Source organism: Helianthus annuus, chromosome 16, assembly GCF_002127325.2.
Source record: "Helianthus annuus cultivar XRQ/B chromosome 16, HanXRQr2.0-SUNRISE, whole genome shotgun sequence".
NCBI lineage: Eukaryota > Viridiplantae > Streptophyta > Magnoliopsida > Asterales > Asteraceae > Helianthus > Helianthus annuus.
The window spans coordinates 100,440,105-100,462,950 of NC_035448.2; the positions used below are offsets into that span (position 1 = coordinate 100,440,105).

Here is a 22,846-nt window from a genome sequence, read left to right on the forward strand (position 1 = left end):
ATGTTTTCGTCAAAAAACCATATTTAAGTGCATGTTTTATGTACGTTTTGGTATAAATTCGAGTTGGTTTACGTAAAACGTAAACTTTTTTTGGAAAACGAGTCAGGTCAAATATAATACGTTTTCGTCTTTTTATGTATGTTTCGTAAATTTTGTTCCGAACCGAATGGAGTCAAATTGTACTTTTCCGCCTTTTTTTCCAAGCTGCAATTAATCGCTTTTGATTAAACAGTTTTTACTTTATACCCGTTGATATTTTCTATGTATGAGTTGGGTCACATATAATACGTTATGACTATATGATATAAACTCGATTTACCTTACATTTTGATCCAATCATAATGCTTATATAGGTCACATTGAGTTCAGTCAGATACTTCGAAACGTGCGTTTTCATATGCTTAATGCATCACATAATATTTGGACTAATTTATTCAATATTTGCGATGTACACGCGCCGTAACACGCGCGCGTCTTTTTCTTAGTTCTATATATTTAAACCTATAAAATGATTAAGTGAAAAGTTGTTGGGTGATAAATATATCCATTTTCGATCTTTCGTAATACTTAAGCATTTTATGAATTTTTAGTTTTCATTAATATATCTTTACGTGTATAAACATGTATGATACATTACCCATTACCCATTACCCATTACCCAATACTATAATTACCCAACATTTTTAGGCATAGAGATGTTGTGTCTTATGCGTTGGAAGTTTTCAAAAAAAAAATAATTTTTTATTTTTAACCCAAAACTATTTAATTTTTTTTACTTTTAACCCTAAAATTTTTCATCTTTTCAATTTAACCTCACAACTTTTTTTACTTTCAGCTTTGGTCCTCTATACTTTTTACTTTTTGCAAAATATTCGTTTTACGTTTCGTTTTAAATTTTACAAGTTAATACGGTGCAATGTGCGTGTGTGGTTAAACGTTTTTACGTCGTCTATTTTTCCCTGTTTGTTAGGCCCTAAAGTGTGAGACTGACGCATCAAATTAATACAACGGGCTATGGTTACGAACTGGGATTTACCGGGTTAGTTTATATTAGGTTGTAGACCTTTATAGGTCACTTGGGCCAAGCTTTAGGCCATGTGGGCCAAGCAGGCCCAAGGGGAGTCCATGTAGGGAATTGGGCTTGCCTAGGTATATAAACAAGTTTACAACTTGTTTTAGGGTTGGAAGTTCTTGGAGCCTCTTAGTTACAGAATTCCTACAGAGAGAGAGAGGGAGGCGATTTGGTTGTGAAAGATACTTGTACCAGACGTTTTGCTAATTCATAGTAATAGAACGTGTGCAAGTATTAAAGGTGATTTTGGTGTTCTTGATATTTCATATTTTCGTGTTTTTCTTGAATATCACCAAGTTTGGATTCCGCACAAACTTGGTGATTGTTTGATATCATTGAAAGATCCGGTTTCACGGGACTTACACCGTTTGACAAGTTCATCGTAACGTGCGGGTCCTAGATCGACTTAGTTATTCTTTTATATGCTTTACGTTTTGGTTTAATTTTTTGCATTAACGCGCCGCAATTTTAGTGTTGTTGGTCGTTGGCAATAGTGTGGCATTGATCTTCGCACTCACCACAACGCGAGAACACTTAATACTAGTTTTGTATACAAAGAAACATTCACGTTTCCACTACATGGAACATGAAAACCATTCTAGTTAATGGATGACATACACCACAACGTTCAAACTGACCTAGTCTTGTGTGGTACTCACATGATTGTAATCGATCTAACTTGGGGTACATCAACATGTATTTTATTACTTGTTTAGGACATGCATAGGGTTATATAGTGCTATATGGTTATAATGCCTCATGGCGCCCTAGAACACCGCAACCCTCCCCCCCCCCCCCTCTTTCGGCGTTATGGGGGGGGGGGTGTTATGGAGCATGGCCGTGATACGTATAGCGACGTGAATTTTGGTTTCTCTCTCACACACATATACATACATATACATATGTATATATGTATAATTGAAGGGGTATAACCCCACTACATTTTCAAGTTATATAACACTCATAACCCCTCATTTCTTATACATTTGCCACGTGCCATATAACCCCATATCTATGGAGGTTATGGAGCTTGACCACTATACATGCTCATAGTATGCTACAAAAATCTTGAAATACGAAACCTTGAAAACGGGTAATCTCTTTTTCATGAATATTTCTGACTACTTTGAAAAATTTGCAACCATCAATAATAAAAATTCTTTTGATCTATAAATTAGGCTAATGAATGTAGAGAAGCGTAGTTCCTTGAGGATGATCTGCTATGTAGGCGTCCACATTAGCGGGTGTGGCCGTGTGGGGGTGAGCGTAAATGGATGGACCTATAGTGTGGGGATGAGCCCCTTTATATTTGTGTGTGTGTGTGTGTTGGATAATGAAGGGAGGGACGTCACGCGACGCAACAGAAGGTAGCGGTGTAGCCGGCCCTCGATGCGGCTCGCCGTTTCGGAGATGAGCCCCACACCCATTAGCGCTATAATAACGTATTATGTTTTAACCGTAATCCAACTAATCATGGTTTTGCACCATTGTCCTTTCACGAGACTCATCATCGACCTCTTAGGGCAAAACATTTTACACACTTGAACACTACTAGGCTAAATACTCTTTGGTTTTTTTTTTAAATTATTTATTATTTGATTTTTCATATTATTTATATTTAATTTAGTTGATTAACTCAAAAATTTGGTAATGGTCTACATCAATACTATAAATGCTAAAGTGGTCGGGGACACTCTATCGTGAGGGTGTTATAAATTTGACAAGTAGATAAGATAATTCACACATAAATATATATATATAGAGAGAGAGAGAGAGAGAGAGAGAGAGAGAAAGCTTCAAATTTACAAGTCTAGAGAGAGAAAGCTTCAAACATATGGCCTCGACACTTCATGCTCTTCTTGCAATTCTTCTTTTTAATCTTCTACTTAAAGGTGAACATTTGATTCTTTTCTCATTTATCAATTTGATTCTATCATTGATCGACTTTTTAATCAAACAATATCAAAAATGATAATCAAAACATGCAAAATAATTTGGTTAGGTAGAATGACTTTTTGTTCAACAATTTAAAATAGGATTATCAAAACATGCAAAATAATTATGTAATGTTCTTTCTTTATTTTCTTATATTTTATTTATTCATATGTGAATATTTGGTTGCTTTCTAATTTATGATCAATTCTATTTGATGCCGGTTTGATTTTTGGTCTAAGAATTCAAGAAACGATTATCAAAACACGTAAACTATTATGTATTTGTTAGTTGTTATTTGTAATTTTATTATTTGTTGTGAATATGTGGTTACTTTTGCATCTATCAATTCTATTTGTTCGTTATTTGACTTTTTGGTTAACAACCACTGGTATTTGATTAGTATTGATTCAGTTCGTAGATAAAAATATGGACGTTAATAAATAAATAAAAATATTTGACTTTTTGGTTAACAACCAGTGGTATTTGATTAGTATTGATTCAGTTCGTAGATAAAAATATGTAGATAAAAATATGGACGTTAATAAATAAATAAAAATGAAATATTTAAAAGTTAATTTGATTTTTAAAAGTAAAAAAAAGTATAAAATATTAACTAAGAAATACTTTGAAATTATATAAAATTATCTATACTATATAATAAAAGAAACTTGTTTTGGGACACTTGTCATTCTCTCATTTAATAGAATAAAATTAATAATAATAATAATATTTAATCTAAATTAATACAATTTTTTATTATTAATAATATTTAATCAAATTTAAAATCTAATCTAATACAAATTTTTATTATCAATGTGTTGTGGTTAAGGGTAAAGAGTAAGAAATACATACATAATTAACAGATTTTAAGGAGTTAAGATATAATATGTTCTTTACCTTCTTTAATATATATTTTATCTCAATAAAAAAAGTCTTATCACTTTTGAATCGTGATTATTCAATAATCAATATTATGAGGTTGTACCTTTAATTTGGGCTTGTATAATTAGGATGTACATTGCCTTCCAATCTATATATATACTTACAATATAATAAAAGAAACCAATTAATTGACACTTGTCATTATTCTAGACCATCTTTAATTGTAGATAATAATTATTTAATTTAAATTATTAAAATTAAATTAATATAAATCTTATGAACTCTAAATAAATAAATTTAATTTCAAATTGTAAAGTCTTATCTAAACTATGAGTTTGTGTATGTTATTCATTATATAAGTTAAACTAAAAACAAATCACAAAGTGGTTTGAAATAAGAGGAGAAATACACACGTTTTTTCAAAGATGGTTTTGTAATGTTTCTTATACAAATCATTACTTTATATCATCCTTAATTGTAGATAATAATTATTTAATTTAAAATATTAAATATTAATTAAATTAATATAAATCTTATCAACTCTAAATTAATCAATTTAACTTTAAATCGTAAAGTCTTATCTAAACTAAAAAGTATTGTTTCACTTAACAGTAGGTAAACATGCATATTATTTATTGTTAATGTTATTATTGTTAACTATGAGAGATACATGCGTATTATTTATTGTTAATGTTATTATTGTTAACTATCAGAAATTATATTAAACAACTTATTAATCAAACCAAAAATTTAAAATAGTACAACCTAATTTAAAACTACACAGGGTTTTTTAAGATATAACTTTTTTTATTGTTTGCTATATAAAATTAGATTTATTCAACCCGTACAATACACGGAGTTTTTTTTTTTAAATATAACTTTTTTTATTATTTAGTATTTAAATTTACATTTCTTCCACCCGTGAATACACAAGGGTTTTTAAAAACATAACTTTTTTATTATTTGGTATACAAAATTACATTTATTCAAACCAAGATATAACTTTTTTATTATTTAATATATAAAATTATATTACTCAACACATGTAATAAAAAAGGTTTTTAAAAATATATTATTTTTTTATTTAGTATATAAAATTACATTTATTCAATCTCGTGTAATACACGGGGTTCTAACCTAGTATAAAATTAAAAGAAATATAGAAGGCCCGTATAAAAAAATTAAAAGGCATGTGTACGCAAAAAAACCGGTCAAGGGGTGTGTGCCGACTCGAACTACGAAAACTATCCTCACCGGGAGAATTGTTTATTTTTGTTTAAACAAAATAACAGGAGAACGAAACCAAAGGAAAAAAAAAAAATAGTTTTGCACCATATTCTTGTTCCTTAAGCTTCATCATTTGTACTCAACCAATGTTCATGAGTAGTGTTTGCCCCTCACAACCCATGTTAAAGTTTTGCTTTGGTTCATTATTATTCATTTAAATTAAATGTGAATATTTTATTAGTTTCTCAATCTATCAATAATAGAACAAATAAACATACATAGTAAAATCTAACTCAACAAAAATTACTTGTAAGTAGTGACGGATCTAGAAAAAAATTCAAGGGTAGCATAAAATTATTTTTTAGATTCAGATGTAACGTAATACATAAAATGAAGAGTAAAACAAAAATTTTACGCTATTTTTTACATTTCGCCAATAAAGTTGAGTGGTAGTGTATACTATCTCTTACTATAAGGTAAGTCTACCCCTACTTGTAACTTGTAAGTGAGCAAACCACTGTTAAAGGGCTGTTAGTCAAATTATATTAATGTGTTTGTAAATGTTTAGTCTTTCCTAAGTAGTGAGTGTTCAAGTCCCACTGTTAAGCAAAATATAGTATTTAAGACTAAGGTTTTTTATCATAAAAAAATATGAGTAAACCACCGTTACAATTTAAAACATATAAAATAATTATGTAAGTTTATTCTTTCTTTATTTGCATATTTTATTACTTATTTAAGTGTGAATAATTGATTACTTTCCCAATCGTTCAATTCCATTTGATGGTATATTGACTCTTTGTCTAACAATTCATTACATCATGTAAACTAAATAAATGTATAAAACCTCTCATCTAAACACGTATAATATAATCCAAGCAACACTTTCTCTTTTCTTTTTAACGAAAAATTTCTTTTATCCCTTGTTATTTACGGGACTTGAACTTAAAACCTCTCATCTAAAAATATTTAAAGAATTTGGCAAACCCTTTGTTATTTATAAGTCTCTTAAATTTCACTGTCTTTTAATATTATTTATAATATAATATTGGGTGCTTCTTTTTTATTTTTGTATTTCTTGCTTATTGTATAAACTAAGGTAGTAAGAAAGCCCACGCTTTGCGGCAGGCAACGATTTTTTTGCATTCGATTTATATCATTTCGGTTCGTTACGCGTAGGAAATTCGATCGGTATTATTTAGGTTTGTTACGGTAACCAATATCCATTATAAAACGTTCTGAATCCTCGATCGTTAAGGAATAATCATCTTAACTACACACCTTCATACCACACACTTTTGTTACCATTAAGATACAAGGTCTTTGGTAAAAAATCACTAACACAAAACTGAAAATAAGATTCATTTCTGAAAATAAGATTCATTTGCAATATCGTGAATATTAATGCAAGTAAATCCTAAACCGTTTACATAGCAAGTATTGCTAAAGTGTTATTTTTAATCTACACACTCGATCTCTGATTGTGTCGTCTAGAATAAAAACCATGGAGATTTAGTTAAATGAAAAAGAATTAATAGTTAAATGATACAACTAGTTCAATAGAAAACCGTTTACTATTCAACTTCTTTTAATTTATATATACATAATTATATATACATAATTAACATTGTTGTTATCTCCGTCATGTTAGATACATGTTATTTTATTTATTTTTTCTTTACTGAATTTTATGTTGTTATTTTTAACTAGAAAAACGAAAACTATACTATAGCTTTTATGATGTTATTTTAAAAAAAGTATCAAACATTAGTGGCCATTTGTCGAAACCAGAAAAAAACGAAAACTATACTATAGCTTTTACGATGTTATTAAATAATTCTTAATCTTAATTCTTAATTCTTAATTAATAATAACCCACCAACAATGCATTTGACTTTTACTTTTTAAGGATGTTTTCACAAAAAGCTTTTGTAAAAGAGCTGTCACAAAAAGTTCTTGGCATATACACTAGATTTTTCGACCAACAATTTGGTCACAAACTCCCTCATTATATGTAGCCAAACACGTTCTTTGAAAATGACAATAACCGAATTAAGGTTTCCAAAGTATTTTTCATTTGATTTGGTATGTGTACACATCGATTTTAGGTGTCGCTAACGAGTAATTTCCCGTGTTTAGGATTTTGCCAGTGTGAACTAAAAGACATAACTATCGGGACCGAAAGGACATCCGCAACGATACAAGGTAAACAAGAATGGAGCGTGAGTTTTATAAACACTTGTAAATGTGCACAACAAGCGCTAACGGTCTCTTGTGATGGTTTCCAAACCGTCGAGAAAGTTGATCCAAATGTCTTTGCACCCGTCGGTAAGAACTGCAGTGTTAATGGGGGGCGACCAATTGCACCTTTTGCGACGGTCCAGTTTCTTTATGCTTGGGACCCTCCTTTCATTTTCGTGCCAGTCTCGTCACAAATCGTTTGTGGAGGATTTTAGTTAAATTTTGCTTATTTATTTTTTAGTTAACATACGTTTTATGGTTCTACATATTGCAGTATATATATTTTTGTAATTTTATAAAGAACTTCTTATCGATACAAAATATAGGAATCATACAATCATGATAGTGACTACAAATATACGTATCGGGCATGATCAAGTCATGTGGGTTTTGTCAAAGAATTCTTATGTTTCTAAAAGAAAAAATATATATAAAAAGAAAAAAAGTTGGATCAGAAATCACTACGACACAAAAGTTTTTTCGTCGCTAGCATTTTGGACATGTTAACGGATATGAATGACCATGTAGTCTGTCCTAAAATCTAAGACAAATTTGCCATGGCCTTTTGCAACGGATTTGATATTGCCACGGAATTTATCATCGCATCATAAACATTTTGTGATGGATTTTGAGATGGAGGGGCTACGACTAAGATCGTTCGTTAGCGCAGGGACGGTTCGACTCTATAAACAATAAGCTAAAGTTTCAGATATAGGGACCTCAAGCTTTAGCTTATTGTTGATATTTGATAGAATCAAACCGTCCCTGCCCTAACGAACGGTCTTAATCGTAGACCATCCGTATCAAAATCCATCACAAAAGAGGGTCTCAATTTTTTTAAAGGTTGACAACTAGTGTTAGGATCATAAGACCAAGCATAATGGGCGTTTTTTGTCCTCAATCCCGCCCCAAAACGCCGGCAAGGCCGTCTCCATGGGCGTGTTTTGTTGATTTTGGTTCCCATGCGTTTTTAAAAGCACGCCCAAGCCCCATTTGATGAGCCAATCACATCTAACCCTTTTCTTGTTTAGCCAATCAATTTTTTCATGGGTTTTTTTATTTTTTTAATTCTTTACACCCCTTTTAACAAAATACTCATATCCCCACTACACCCATTTTAGAAAAACGTCTCATTGCTGACTGGGCTGCCACATGGCGCAAAACGCCAAAGGTGAGACATTATTCACCCCAACCACTACGCATGGTCTAAAATTTTTTTTTTTACATAAAGCATGCAGATTTATGCCAATAAAAAGATTAAGCTGCCCCTGAGTAGGGGTCGCAAATAACCTTTAATGAAACCATAAATGTTCTAGGTGTCAAGTATAAATCTTGTGGATGATAATGTTTGGTCAAAGATAGTACGACATACGAATATCTTCAGGAGATGTCTTTATAACCATCAATAATAACTGCAGTGTTAACGGGGGCCAACCAATTGCATCTTTAGCGACGGTTCAATTTGGGACCCTCTTTCATTTTCGTGCCCGTTTCGTCACATGTCGTATGTGGATGGATTTAAGTATTTTGCTAATTTATTTGTTTAAGTAATACACAAGAATTAGTTTATGCCTCAACATATTGCATTATATAAGCGATTTGGTACCAGCAAGTTAATCAAATTAGAAATTGAAACAGGAACACAGAAACATAACTGGCTGAATCACCCAATTTCATCATCAAGGAATCTGAAACTCAAAATCTTTAGTCCTTGATCACAATTTCCCTATCAATTGAATTTGTTTATATAGTTAATCTACCACATTAGACTATAACTAGAAATTCTATTAGTTAATTAATAAAGCATATAATTCCTGTTTAATTTAAACTAGTTTTTTTTTACGCCGCACGTTGCGGCGAAACCGAACAAATGATAATGTAAAATAAAAGTGATTTAAAAAAAAAACATATTGTTTAGAAAGCCAAACAATTAGAACGGTTTAGTTTATCATCGTACCGTTTTATGATACCAAATAAATATTTTATCTTGAGTACAACTTCGTTTTTAACAAAAACTTATAACGGAATGTCAAAGAAAGAATCAAGCACAACTACGTACTTAAGATGTTGAGTTAATTACACCGTCAGTCTCTAGGGTTCATGGAAAGTAACAAGGTCAGATACTAATAGTTTAAAGTCACATTCTCAGGTTGTAACTTTTTATTTTGTAACAAGCTAGGGGTACTAAGACTAACAAATATTAGTTTTTCTGTTAGGTGCAAGGGCATTTTAGTCATCTCACATTAAAAATATAATTATGTAACCTTATGTTTAATGGGGGACTGTTTTTGTAACCAGTAAAATAAATATATTTTTATATTCTAATTTATTTATTGTTAGATATATACACATACATATTATATATCTATTATATTAACATTAACAGATACTAATAAAACTGACTTTCTTCATAGAAAGAAAAAGAGAGACAAAGATTGTTCGAAGATATATAGACAGAGAGAATCCGGCAAGATGGTTCAACGGCAGCGTGCAGCAAGCCACTGCCGGAACATCGCTCCCAAGTCACATCGGAACTTATCGAATAATACTTGACCAACTTGTTTTTGACCTGACAGTTGAATTTCAACCTCTAAAGATCCGACACACTCACACACACTCTGTTTCGGATCGTAACAAAGATTTTAACAGTAAAACGAGTGAATCCGGGTCGGATTGAAATACACGTGTGTTTAATTCCTGCTCAAACTGAGCTTAATTTCTTCGGTACATGATTGGAAAAAACATCCGCAACTACCGGTCCCGTTAAGGGCTAATCTTAATTTTGCTCAAACCGACTAGTATATGTGTATTAGTGTATTAGGGGATGTTCATTTGAGAAGAAAATTAAATTGAGAAGAAAAAGAACAAAGGGTACAATTGTAAAACATTAAATAGTTTTTCTCTCATTTCATTTATTATTATCTTTGACTAACTAGTTTAATACCCGTCCGTTGGACGGGTTACGCTAAGGTAACAAACAAAGACAATGTATATTGATGGTGTTTCGGTTTGCTTCTCCTTTTCCTCTTTTCCATCTCCTATTTGAAAATAGTACAACCATCGAACTTTTTTTTTTTATTTTAAAACCAGTGAAACGTATTTTGAAAAAACATTATCCAAACACTACAAAAATGACATATTAAATTTTAAGAAGTCAAAAACTTAAAAGCAGGTCAAAATAAACAATTACAAACTCACACATTAAGTGAACACAAAACTAAAGTGGGGATGAGCGAATACCGATCCCGTCCCGATCCCGGCCCGACACCGATAATCCCCATCCCGAAATTTCATGAATACATGATACCAATACCGAAACATGTCAGTTCGGTACGATATCAGTATTTTGAGGGAAAAAGTCGGTATTTTACCGATACCACACCGTACCAATAACGAAAAAACCAAAATGTGGATACCATTCCCAATACCGAAACATGTCAGGATCAGGATTATCGGTATCAGGATCGGGATGAGGTCAATATTTTATACCATTTGCTCATGGCCAGTCTAAAGAATATTATAAACAAAATCACAATTGTTTAATTTATATACAAAAATAGTATTTACCCTTATCGGTAAACATCAAACTCACCATTTATAACCCTACCCACCACTTCCTTTTCTCGATACACATCAAGTCCCCCTCAACCCATCAGATCAAAACACAGAGAGAGAGAGAGAGTGAAGAAACATAGACACTACGACACAGAGAAGCCGGTGAACTTCCGATCGCCGAGACCACTCCGGCAAGTGCACATCTTCAACTGCTAAAGTGTGGAAAGCTGCAAAGGTCAGATTCGTATATGGCATAATTAGGGTTTCGTGGTTGGGTTGTGATCAGAAAAAACAATGGACCTTCATTTAATTTTGTTTTTGTTGATCTGGGTTCTTCAATACACAAAGAGAAACATGTTTCTCGGGGTTTCTTTCTTTTTTCCTTTTTATGCTTATTATTACTATTATTTTTAGTATGTAGATCTGAGATTAAAGTTTGAAAAAGTGTTAATACGATTCTTAGATTTGATATTTGTTCCTGTTGTACGCCTTTGTGAGCATACTTAAGTATCAAAATCGTTTATATCTTGTGTTTTTACATGAAGAATCTTATATGTGACATATCGACTACTATTTGTGAGGCCAAGCTTTATGTGATGAAAGAATATGAATTATTCTGTTGCTTTTGATTATATTGAAGTTATGACTAATTATAAATAGTTGTTTAATTTTTAACTAAATACATGTTAATAATTTCCTGTTGATACATTATATATGAGTGTTCTAATACTTATGTGCTTATTGAATAGTTGAACTTGCTTCTTTTGATCATCAGTGTATAGTTAGTAAGATTGTTTTTTTTTTCAGGTTCATAGATTTGTTTAACTGTGTCTACATGGTTAAGTATTATGCCTTTGTGTCTACTTTGATGATTGTTTTTTAATGTTGTTTAAGAACACACCTTGTTGAGGGGCTTGAAGCCGAGAACACACCTTCACAAGATTCTGGGCAAAGGCTTGTGTTTAAATTATTCTAAACCCACGAAGCTTTTAACTTGATACATACTACTATACTAATAGTTGTAATGAACTGAATAAAGTTTATACAGGAAATATAAGAATGAACTAGAGTTTAACTTATTAACTAAAGAAGAAAAAATAAGCAGTTTTAATATTTGATCAACAATGAAAAAAAATAACATCAGCCATTAAGAAAAAAAGGTTCATTCGTTCATTTCTTCATCACAGTAGGTATAAAAATATATACCAGTACATGAATTTCGGTTCGTCTTACTATGCATGTTTTTATTGCACAGAATGGCTGCGGATGTAAAGATATGGAAAAACCAACTACAAAGGCGAGAACACTTGACAACCTCCTAGAAGATGGCGCGGTGCACATAAGGAAGTGATTGATCAGAACGATCAATTGCTTATGAATGAATACAACCCCAGTGGTGGCAGATATGTAATTAGCGAGCTCTGGAATTTCAAGAAAATCGAAGAGCTACACTAAAGGGGGTTATCAGCTACATTCTGAAGTGCACCAGTCATCAAAAGATCCACAATTTATTAAACCAGTACACGGTCTTGTTTACGTTGTATGATACGGTGTATGTTACGGTTTTTTGTTATCGAGTCTGTAAGATCTGTCAAGATTATCAAGTTTAAGTTAGTAATATGTTCTGTCCATGTTTGATGGTTAACTGTTTAACTTTTAGGCTCGGGCTCGTTTAAGCTCGACTCGTATGCACCCTTGGTTATCTTGAAGCATTTCGAATGGTTGGTCTTTACATTTAAGGAACTTATAACAACTTGGTTTTAGTTGATTAGATTTTATTAAACTCAAAAAAAATTCGTCTTAGATCTTACCTTAATGTAGAAGAAACTTAAAATAGTAAACCCATTGTTTTCGAATCTAGTCGAGGTTATTTTACCATGTCATTATCGTTGATAATTAAGCTTCTTTGTATGTTCGTTTACTTACATTTGATGAGTTGGAGTGTTGAGTTAAACTTTTTCCTGTGAAAGGAGTAAAAGGCTATGATATAAAATAGGGTAACATGGGAATGGCAGTTATCTCGTGTGATTTATGGTGAAGTGGGGCAGGGGATCTGTTGGATGTCGTTATGCGATTAGAACTGTTGGTAGTTCAAATCATCACAAACACCACAAATTAGTAACAACCACAAGTGATAAGTCCATAAATGAAAACAATTATAATGGCCTCATTTAACTAACATATTGTTTTTTTAATTAAATGGGTAAAATTACTAAAGTACGTAGTTGTAACATGCCCGTGATCTCATTTAACGTTAAAAATAATCTGAGTTAGGTGCAAAAGGACAAACCGTTCATCAATCTGAAACATAAAGTACAAAATTAATCCATTTTAAAGGCAAATAATACTATCTAAAATTTCGTATATAGATAAAGGATAAAATTTGAACATTTGCATATTCAACTAACATTTAATTAATTTAAATACTGTCGATTTTCTGAAAAGAGTATTTTTAATAACGGTTAAGGCCATAAAAATCTTATTAATACTACGGATTTTCTGAAAAAAAATGTTTTTAATAACGGAGGGACTCAAACTGTTATGAATTTATAAGCTCAGCGGCTAAAAAAACAAATAATGAATTTACGGGCTAAGGTTGATGTTTCACACATACCACAGGGACGCAAATTGCATTTTGCTCTAATTTATAAAAGCAAAACCTACGTAAACAGTCTACAACCAGAAATAGTATAAAATAAAACTGATAGAGAGATAAAACATGAAATACTATCATTTTAATGCAAAAGTAAATGTTAAACAACACTGCGGAAAAGTGTTATAACAATCAAACGTGGTTTAGTGCCTCAATTTTCTCGGCTTTTGGATCGTCCTCTTTAACCTCGAAGATAGCCTCTTTTCAACTTGTTGAGTTGATGCATGGTGCTCATTTGTCAAACTTGGGGTATCTTTCGCAACGTCTACTGAGGCATCCTGATGGTTCATATCGACAACCACCTGAAAGTTAAGTATGAGAGTAAGAAATAGAAAGTATAGATATAAACTTTGTTTACATGTAAAAACAACTACCAATTCTTCCTGACTTGTTGCATTGTGGACATCTGATGAAGTTGGTGTACATCTAGCATCATCGACCCGGGAACATTTAGAATTGCCAGTGTCGACCTCATGTTCCACATTATCAACCACCTAAAGTTGTTACACAAATTTGAATGTAAGCAATATAAAGTATATACACAAAGGGTTTTAGATATAAAAAAGATTACCGATGACGTATTTTCTTCTTGCTGAGTTGTCGTCTGGTCCGAATCTGACAAATTTGGTGTATTTTGGAGATCGTTTGTTGGGGCAGACTGACAGATGGCATAATCAACCTCATGTTCCATATCAACAATCGCCTAAAGGCATTACACGCACATTAAGAGTAAAGAAAAAAAAGTATATGTAGAAAGTTTGTCTACACGTGAAAATAATTACCGATGACGTCGACGTTTTAGACTCTATCGGCAAAATACGTAGTCCCCATAATGACTCGTGCATCATGTCCCATTCATCATCATTGATCCGAGCTAAAAACTCGCTAGTTTCGTCATGGAGAGCATCAGCAGAAGGACATGTTGAAGGAAGTAAAGTGGTAGCAAGATTATTAATGTCGTCACCCAAGTATTTTGATACGGTGAAGCGTGGACTGTAAGTAGGTGCCAAATTGTAATCATCAACTTTTATCCTAAAGATCACATGCCGAGCACATAAAGCATCTATCAGAAACTCATATATCCAATATGGATCATCAGCACCCTATTAAAACACCAACAAACAATATTATAAATTAGCAAAAAAAGGATAACATAAGCATGAAAAAAGTAAAAAAAAAAACATAAATGAGTATATAGACATGGGCATTTTTAAGTATAAAGACCCGAGGACATATATGTCGTAATTAGTACATGATAATATATAAAAATATACCTCTGATAAGGTCTTTATAATCAATTGTTCAGCCGTAAGTCCAAGAAGAACATTTGCAGCATCGTCAAAGAGAACACATGTAATCTCTTTTTCTTGGTTCCATAATTGAACAGCCAGTTTATACCTAAATAAAGAAAACCGATAAGAATATATAAGAATAAAAAAGTCAGATCAACAAATAATAGTCAAAACAGCTTGTGGGTAAGAGCACAGTATTAATCTAGCAACCGGAACCGGTAACGAATCAACTGAACGGATACTTTATTAGTACCAAATCGATACAAACTGACGACACTTTCCGGTGTCGCTTAGGTTATTCGTCGGAACCGGCCTTTACCAATTTGTACCAACAAATATCTGTACCGTACGGGAACTGAAACGTACCATACCGAGTACATTAGGTATCGGTACCGCTACCCACTTGTGGGGCTTTTCGGTACTGTTTAGTACCGAGCTCATCCGTAGTTTTAATATCTTATAGAAACTTACGAATGATGGGGATTGACGACATATCTATTGCATTTCAAACAAAGGTAGCGTGCATCTGAAAAAGTCGTCTTCTTACGACATATGGTACACCGTACGTACTTCCAATCCTCCTCCAAATCAACACCAATTATTGTGCCCTCAACATTTTACATTTTTCCCTTTAAAAAGATATAAAGAAATTTAGGCATGACCATGGTAAAAGCTGCTGGTTGTAGACTAAAAAGCAGTAACAATACCTTAGCAAGACCATCTTTAATATAATTATAGATGTCAAATACACTAACAACAGACATGTCCTCATTGCTTTGATCATCCAATGTGAAAGTAACAGACGACACCACACTGTTAACATAAATAAATAAATAAAGTTAGTATTTACAAGTAGACTGATCGTTTGTTATAATCAACGGAAAATTAGGAAAGAATTGTTGTACATGTTTTTGAAGGCCTCAATCACGAGAGGGAAATCCAAATTGAGATAAAGTTCGGTCGCAACCGTTGACACTAAACACGGACCCCCTGGTATAAATTGACACACTTATATATAATTTGAGATATTAACTGATGTAAATACATAATATTTTAAAAACAACATACCGTCGAACATCCGGACCTTGCAACCGGTCAAAATAACCAAAATTTGATTATTTCCATAACTGCGGATGGCCTCATCAGTAAACTTGAGAGCAGCTTTGCCCCATAACGTAACATAAAGTTTGTTGCCACTATATTGTTTAAAGCAACAATGAAAAAAAACATAGTTACATTATACAAGTAACATATACAAACAAAAAGTACAATAAAATTTACCGCTCATCAGATAAAACTATGTGACGCATCTCCCGATTACATGATTGAACGTTTGAAGATTCAGTGGTAACAGGACCCCATGCGCGTAGTCACCAAAAACATCTACATTTAAAAGAAAGTTACACATAATGATGTAGATAAAAACAAATGATAGAGTCGTCGGTAAAACCTGTCAGATAGTGATCATCATTTATGCGTTTGGTTAGATCCTCAAATGGAGCCAAATCGAAAACATAGCGTTTAAACAACCACGGTTCAATAGACGAAGCAGAGACTCTCGTCCACCGTGAAAATTCAAGATACTTACAACGTCGCAAAGGACGGTACAACATATCATAGGGATGAACAAAAAAGTTATCAATCAGATACACACAGTCCTCTTCCAAACGGTTCTTGAAAATGTAAATGAAATTAGCAGGTATCCTTGCATGAATTGTAAAACCCTAAAAAGAAACAATGTTAAGTCTTAGAAAAAGATGTTATACCGCTATGTATGAAAATAAATATTAGAAGGGGCAATCTTGACCCAAAGCCTTCAAAGTGGGTCAGTTTGGGTTACGTTTAATATTATATGGATTGCTTTGGGTAAATATATTTTAAGCAAATGGGTCACAATGCGCCACTTGAAATTTATCTTGATATTTTCGGGTCAAAGTGGATCGGCAACATTAAAGAAATGGGTCAATGCGTGAAAGATATTTCGACGCGTACCGTTTCGAAGTGAACAATTGCGATTCGTACCAGTCCAAACATTCCGTACTAAATCGAACCGTTTCACTGCGAAAGCGTGTTTGACGAGAACCGTTCCAACCCGTAATATTCCCACTAATACCGTTTCAAAGCGAATAATTTCGACCTGTTCCGTTTTGATCAGTACCGTGTCGACCAGTACAGTTTCAACGCGTACCGATTCGACACAAAGCGTTTAGACACAAAACGTTCCAACCCGAACCCATTCCAACTTTTATCCAGGATTGTTTATTCCTAATATCTACAGAAAGCCATTTTTCTACATGTTTTCGGTTTATATGATCTTGACCAGTCGAGTATGTTTAAAACATCCAGGAAGCAGTTCCAGATATCCTACCTAAAACGAAAGACGACCAGAACCGTTTCTAGCCAGCTGAAGGTACATCGGCTACTGCTTAATATACATGTTTTAAATGATTTTCGAAGTTGGTTTTGTAATTGTAAATCTTCAACAATCAGATGACATGACTGTAACATAATGACTAAATTATTTTGTATTTTTTTTTCGTATCTTAAGCAGCACATTGGTTGTTACTAACATTTGATGTTGTGCATTTGAATAAATGCAAAAGATACTTGTTTTGTTGTGGAAAACAAACATTTTTTGACCGACCTCGTTCGGCCCGAAACTCATACTGACCCGAAACGTTCCCATCCGAAAACGTTCAGTCCCGAACCCGTTCCATCCCGAACCAAAAACAACCCTTTAGGTAGTTGACCCGGTTATAACAAAACCCGTTTCAACCTGAAGTTTCAACCCATGACTCGACCCAAATCCGACCCGACCCGTTTGGCTGGTCTAAAAAATATGATCTTACACGTTCATCTGAAAGAATGATGTCGTTAGAAAGAACACGGTTTGTTTTGGGGTTGTATGTTGTCCATATGCGCGAGACCATAACAACTATTCTCCGGTTGTCAGTACGATTGCACCGTAAGTCTGTAATAAAATTATAAGCCATGCTATGGTGATGGGAAACCTGAAAAGTTGGTGAAACATAAGTAAATACAAATATGGTAAACACGAAGACAATATTTACAAATACACACGTTAAATGATTACATTAGTGACAAGAACAATAATATTGAGTACAAAGTAAAATACCACCTTTTATACCATGAAAAAAAGATAGCCCATATTTATGCAAAACTATACAATTACCAACCATCGACTACATTACACCACGTGTTGCTATAGATGGTAAATTGTAGAACACTTCTTTGTAAACAACATTCCTTGTGAGGTTGTTATTGCACTTCCTAGTATTTTCAATGTAAAACCTTAGGCCATCACGAGACGTGACACGGGATGCAACCACATATAGCTGACCATGTGTAAAGACAGGATTTACCAGATACGCGCAAACATGTTTAAAAGTTTGCCCTTGACTTTTATTGATAGTCATAGCAAAGCAAACCTTTATTGGAAACTGCTTTCTTTTAAAAGAAAAAGGCCAACATGTATTCGTTGGAGTCATATCGATCCTACCAATAAATGCCTTTTCGCCAACATGTGTACCGGTAATAATTACTGCCTCAATAACACGCCGACTAATTTGTGTAACCACCAACCGTGTACCATTACACAAGCCCTTTTGCAAATTTAAGTTGCGCATCAAAATAACCGGTGCACCGATCTTTAACTGTAACCTATGGTTTGAAATCCCAGAAAAATTCAAGGTGTTAAGAAACTCGGGTGGATACAAAGCGCACATCTCATCATAGGTGTTTGTGCTTTGACATATTTCATCGGCACTTAACAATTCTTGAAGTTCACCTGGCATTTTTTCAAGGACGTGAAGGTTGATCTTATCGACCTCATCATTCGTTGGGCACAAAATGCAGTGTTCTTTTAAATAGTGAATGTCATTGACTCTCTCTAAAATATCAGGAAAGGTATTGGAAACCACTACGCCAATCGGATTTTCAGAAACCGGGATTAAAAGATCGTTAGGAATTTTGATCCACGTAGGTTCATCTTCCCCCACCAATGAAATAGTAGGCAACCGACCGGCCCCCATGTCCAAGATCCAATTGCTGAACGTTTTCATTTTTTCAAGCGAATCTCCGCTGATATCTGGATTGTGTAAGCGCATATTAGTCGTCAAATGAAATACCTTACATGCATTCCATATTGTGTCTGACTTGTTAACAACAGACGCGACAATCTGACTACGTGGTGCATGCGGAACAACCGGTAAAATTTGACGAAAATCACCTCCAAGAACCACAACTTTTCCCCCAAATACCCGATGCCGAGCATCAACCATGTTATCACGACAAACATCTCTAAAGGTTCGGTCGACAGCCTCAAATGCATACCTGTGTTGTAAAAGGTGCTTCGTCCCAAATTATTAGATCAGCAGCGTTGATTAACTGAGCAAGGTTGCTGCCGTAGTCGATCGAACAACATGAATCATTTTCAATATCTATAGGAATGCGAAACCGTGAATGTGCGGTACGACCCCCGGGTAACAACATAGATGCAATTCCGGACGATGCAACGGATAATACAATTTTCCTACGTGAACGAAGGCAAGCAATAAGTGTTCTCCACAAGTACGTTTTACCTGTCCCTCCGCTGCCATATACAAAAAAACGCCACCATTGTTGTTATTCACTGAATCAAGTATAGCATCAAACACTTGCCTTTGAATAGCATTTAACCCGCTATGTAGCTCATTGAATTTCACAGCTTCTTCTTGCACATTATATGTTTTTTCAGCAATAATCAACCCATTGGAACCATCATCCGTTAAATGAGGATCAAGCAGAGGTAGAGTTGGAAAGTCGGCCAATGATTTGTTGTGTTTGTTTAAAATTGAATTTATCTCAAGCAACGTGCAGTTAAGTATCTCCTCATCCGTGAACACCACAAGTTGGTTACCTAGAAGTGCTCTCTGTTTGAAAGCAACATCTTCGGATAAGTATTCAAGACAGTCATAAAATAACTTCGACTGATCACTAACTGTGCAGAATAAAAGAATCGTGACAAACAACTCACGCAATTGATTCCCTAACTTCCACTGGTAGGCTTCACGTATAGCCTCAACCCATTCAACATCGTCTCCAAGCAAACTTAGTGCTTTACAAGCTAACATATAATTTGGATACTCGACACCGTCAACCGTACAAATTTCTTTGAAGCTACGTGGACCGCGAACAACATTTAATAACAAACGGAGATAATACTTCTCACCCATAGAAGGATTCACATGATAAATGTGACCAATAGTAGTACCACCATACCTTGGCATCCATTGCATTGCCTTTCCTTTTCATGCTACGTGTATTTAGTTGGGTACTCAACGTAGGTTAAATTCCGACCCTCTGGGTTATTCCGATTGGCCTCCATCCATGCAGTGAACTTAGAAAGGGCAGATGTTGATCGTTGTGCTACATCAGCAACATCAGCATCATCACAGAAGTAGACTCTATTACAACCTTCTTCAGGGAATGGTAGTCTTTCAACCGCAACTGAACGGTAATTCATGTCAAATGAAAACAGCTTCCAACATGCTTCTATCGCTGAAATGTACCGACAATTTATAAATTCTTCAATTTCATTTTGGTTTCGTAATAACGATGCAAATGACCTTCTACTGTTAGGACCTTCCAAGACAGCAGTCGCACGATCTGGTCCTTTGTTAAGATATGTGAATAAGTACTTAACCAACATACCCTGGTTACACCACTCCACATTTATATGGCAACCATATTTGACAAGTAGGTCACGGTTATAAGGAACCACATATCGATTATCAAGCCTAATATCTTGACTACCAACCCGGACTGTTCTTGAATTGTTCGGCCTTTTATAACAGGGCCACCCATAATTTCTTATAAATGTTTCATCACAATAGTTCTTTGGATACCCTTTCGTACATTTCTGATTATGCATACAAGGACTGGATGGATTTAGTTCACCACATGGACCATGCATCATTTGCTTGCTAATAACCGCAAAAGCAGCAGGATCTTGCAATTCAGAAGGAAGTTCAGCAGATATATATCTATCAATATCTTCCGTTGTACCAATCTTATCCGCAGGTTCTAGAAAAAGCAAAGCATGACAATGCGGAAGTCCACGTTTTTGGAATTCAATTGTGTAAATAACTACAAATTAAGCAAAACATATTTTTTAGTTATGAATAATGAAATATATGTTCAATTAAAGAATGTAGAATTAAAAGATAAGTAACATACCAGCCTTCGTCTTGCCAAAATGATTTTTTACCTTAAATCTTTAATAAGCTCATCAAGTCGAATTTTAAAAACGCGTGCAAGAATGTCTGGTCTATCTGATGCTGTCTGCCCAGGTGTGGTAGCACTAATGTGATGGTCAACTTCAGGCCATCTCGGGTTGCAAGTCATGGTAATAAAAAGATCTGGTGTCCCAGCCCAACGGCAAATCGCCATTGCATCTTGATATTGTTGTAGCATATACCTTGGCCCCCCGGTAAATGACGCTGGTAGAATAACCCTGCGTCCAACAAACTCACACGTTGTTTCTCCATTACATACATGATCATACAATCCGTTATATAGATCTGAACGAATCGTAGCTTGGTTTCGCCTATACCAATCTAATTCACTCTCCAGAACAGCACTATAAGCATCAACGACATACGTCTGAAACAAACGGCCAGATAAGTGCAACATTCTAGCTTCAGTATCCCTAACATGTAAACGATACCGATAGTATTCCCTTAAAGATATGCTTTTCCTCCTTTCACCGGCGCTGAACTCGAACTCGATCCACTACGGCTATCAGCTTCTTACCGATCTGCTAACGATGGGCCACTCAAACATCTGGAACTTTCACCCTAAGACCTACGGTCCTGGATCACGCACCTGGTAATCTTCATCAATTCTTTAATCCTCTTCTTTTTATTTTCATTGTTTGGATGGTACCTATCCTCCCCATAAGGAAAGAGCAACGGATATTGCAAAGACATGTAACTTGGGTGCAGCTCCGAAATGCGTTTTGTAGTATTAGTATCTCGCTCTTGAATAAGGATGTCACGCGAGTCAGTCGGATTACCATCACTTGGAATTAATGCAGCCACTTCAGAAGCTGTAGGTAAATTATATTGACGAACCTGTGTATTTCGTGTGCCAAGCAAACGAAGCCTAACTGGTTGCCTAGACAAATCATCAAACCTCTCCCTAGCCATCCTAAACGCCTGTACTAATACATTATTTTCATCAAGCATGGCCAGCAAGTCAACCACCAACGAACGAAAAATGGATTCATCAGAAGATGATGGAACACAGTTTCTTAAAGCATAAAAGCGATTATCAATTTCATGGGCCGTGTCATAAATATATAATTGCGCAAATCTAGGCCGACCATCATCATGAGTTAGAAGCAGAGAGCCAATTCTATGATGGTTGTGTCCATTCAAGCGAAAGGCATACGGACCACGACTATCATTTAATTCCGAACATACTCTCCCACCAATTGACGTCATCGAAAAAATTGAATTAAAAACTTTGATATTGTCTCTATAAACTGATGACCGTGGCTCAGAATTGCGATTCAGTAAACTTAGCAATGGCCGCGGAGGATTCATAAGTAAAGGTAAAATGACATTCCCCTCACCGCAACATAAGCTGAATCTAGGAACAGACGGCGCAAAATGTTTTAAAGTTCATTCCGCATACCACACCATTGCATCACAATGCGAACATACATGATCTGCATCACCACAGTCCCAGTACGATTGAACACGACCTTCAATAAGAGTTATCAAAGTATAAGTGATGATAAAATTACAAAATCAACATAAAAAATATGAAAAAAAGTTAGATAATGGTAAAAGCGTTACCTTGAGTGTTTTCATCTTGATACTGGCCATATGCACCATTTTGCATTTGGTTTTGAGGAGTACATACAGGGACGTTTGAATTCAAACTGATACAGCTTGAGGGAGATGGTACTGCACAAGTTGGTGG

At 34.4% G+C, this 22,846-nt stretch overlaps 1 protein-coding gene and 2 long non-coding RNA genes across 3 annotated transcripts; 2 read left to right on the forward strand and 1 right to left on the reverse strand.

The window, feature by feature from the left end:
• Window positions 1-2,807: 2,807 nt before the first annotated feature.
• LOC110916846 lies at window positions 2,808-7,713 on the forward strand. The gene is made up of 2 exons (XR_002580072.2): window positions 2,808-2,964; window positions 7,256-7,713. It is a non-coding gene; the product is annotated as an uncharacterized LOC110916846 (long non-coding RNA).
• A 3,058-nt stretch (window positions 7,714-10,771) lies between these two features.
• On the forward strand, window positions 10,772-12,530 carry LOC110916847. The gene is made up of 2 exons (XR_002580073.2): window positions 10,772-11,147; window positions 12,168-12,530. It is a non-coding gene; the product is annotated as an uncharacterized LOC110916847 (long non-coding RNA).
• Window positions 12,531-20,171: 7,641 nt separating this feature from the next.
• LOC110919437 lies at window positions 20,172-22,362 on the reverse strand. The gene is made up of 5 exons (XM_035985465.1): window positions 21,743-22,362; window positions 21,471-21,566; window positions 21,167-21,371; window positions 21,095-21,104; window positions 20,172-21,004 (listed from the first exon to the last, which is right to left on the reverse strand). Exons 1-5 carry the CDS (start codon window positions 22,360-22,362, stop codon window positions 20,172-20,174), a joined length of 1,764 nt encoding a protein of 587 aa, XP_035841358.1.
• Window positions 22,363-22,846: the final 484 nt, after the last annotated feature.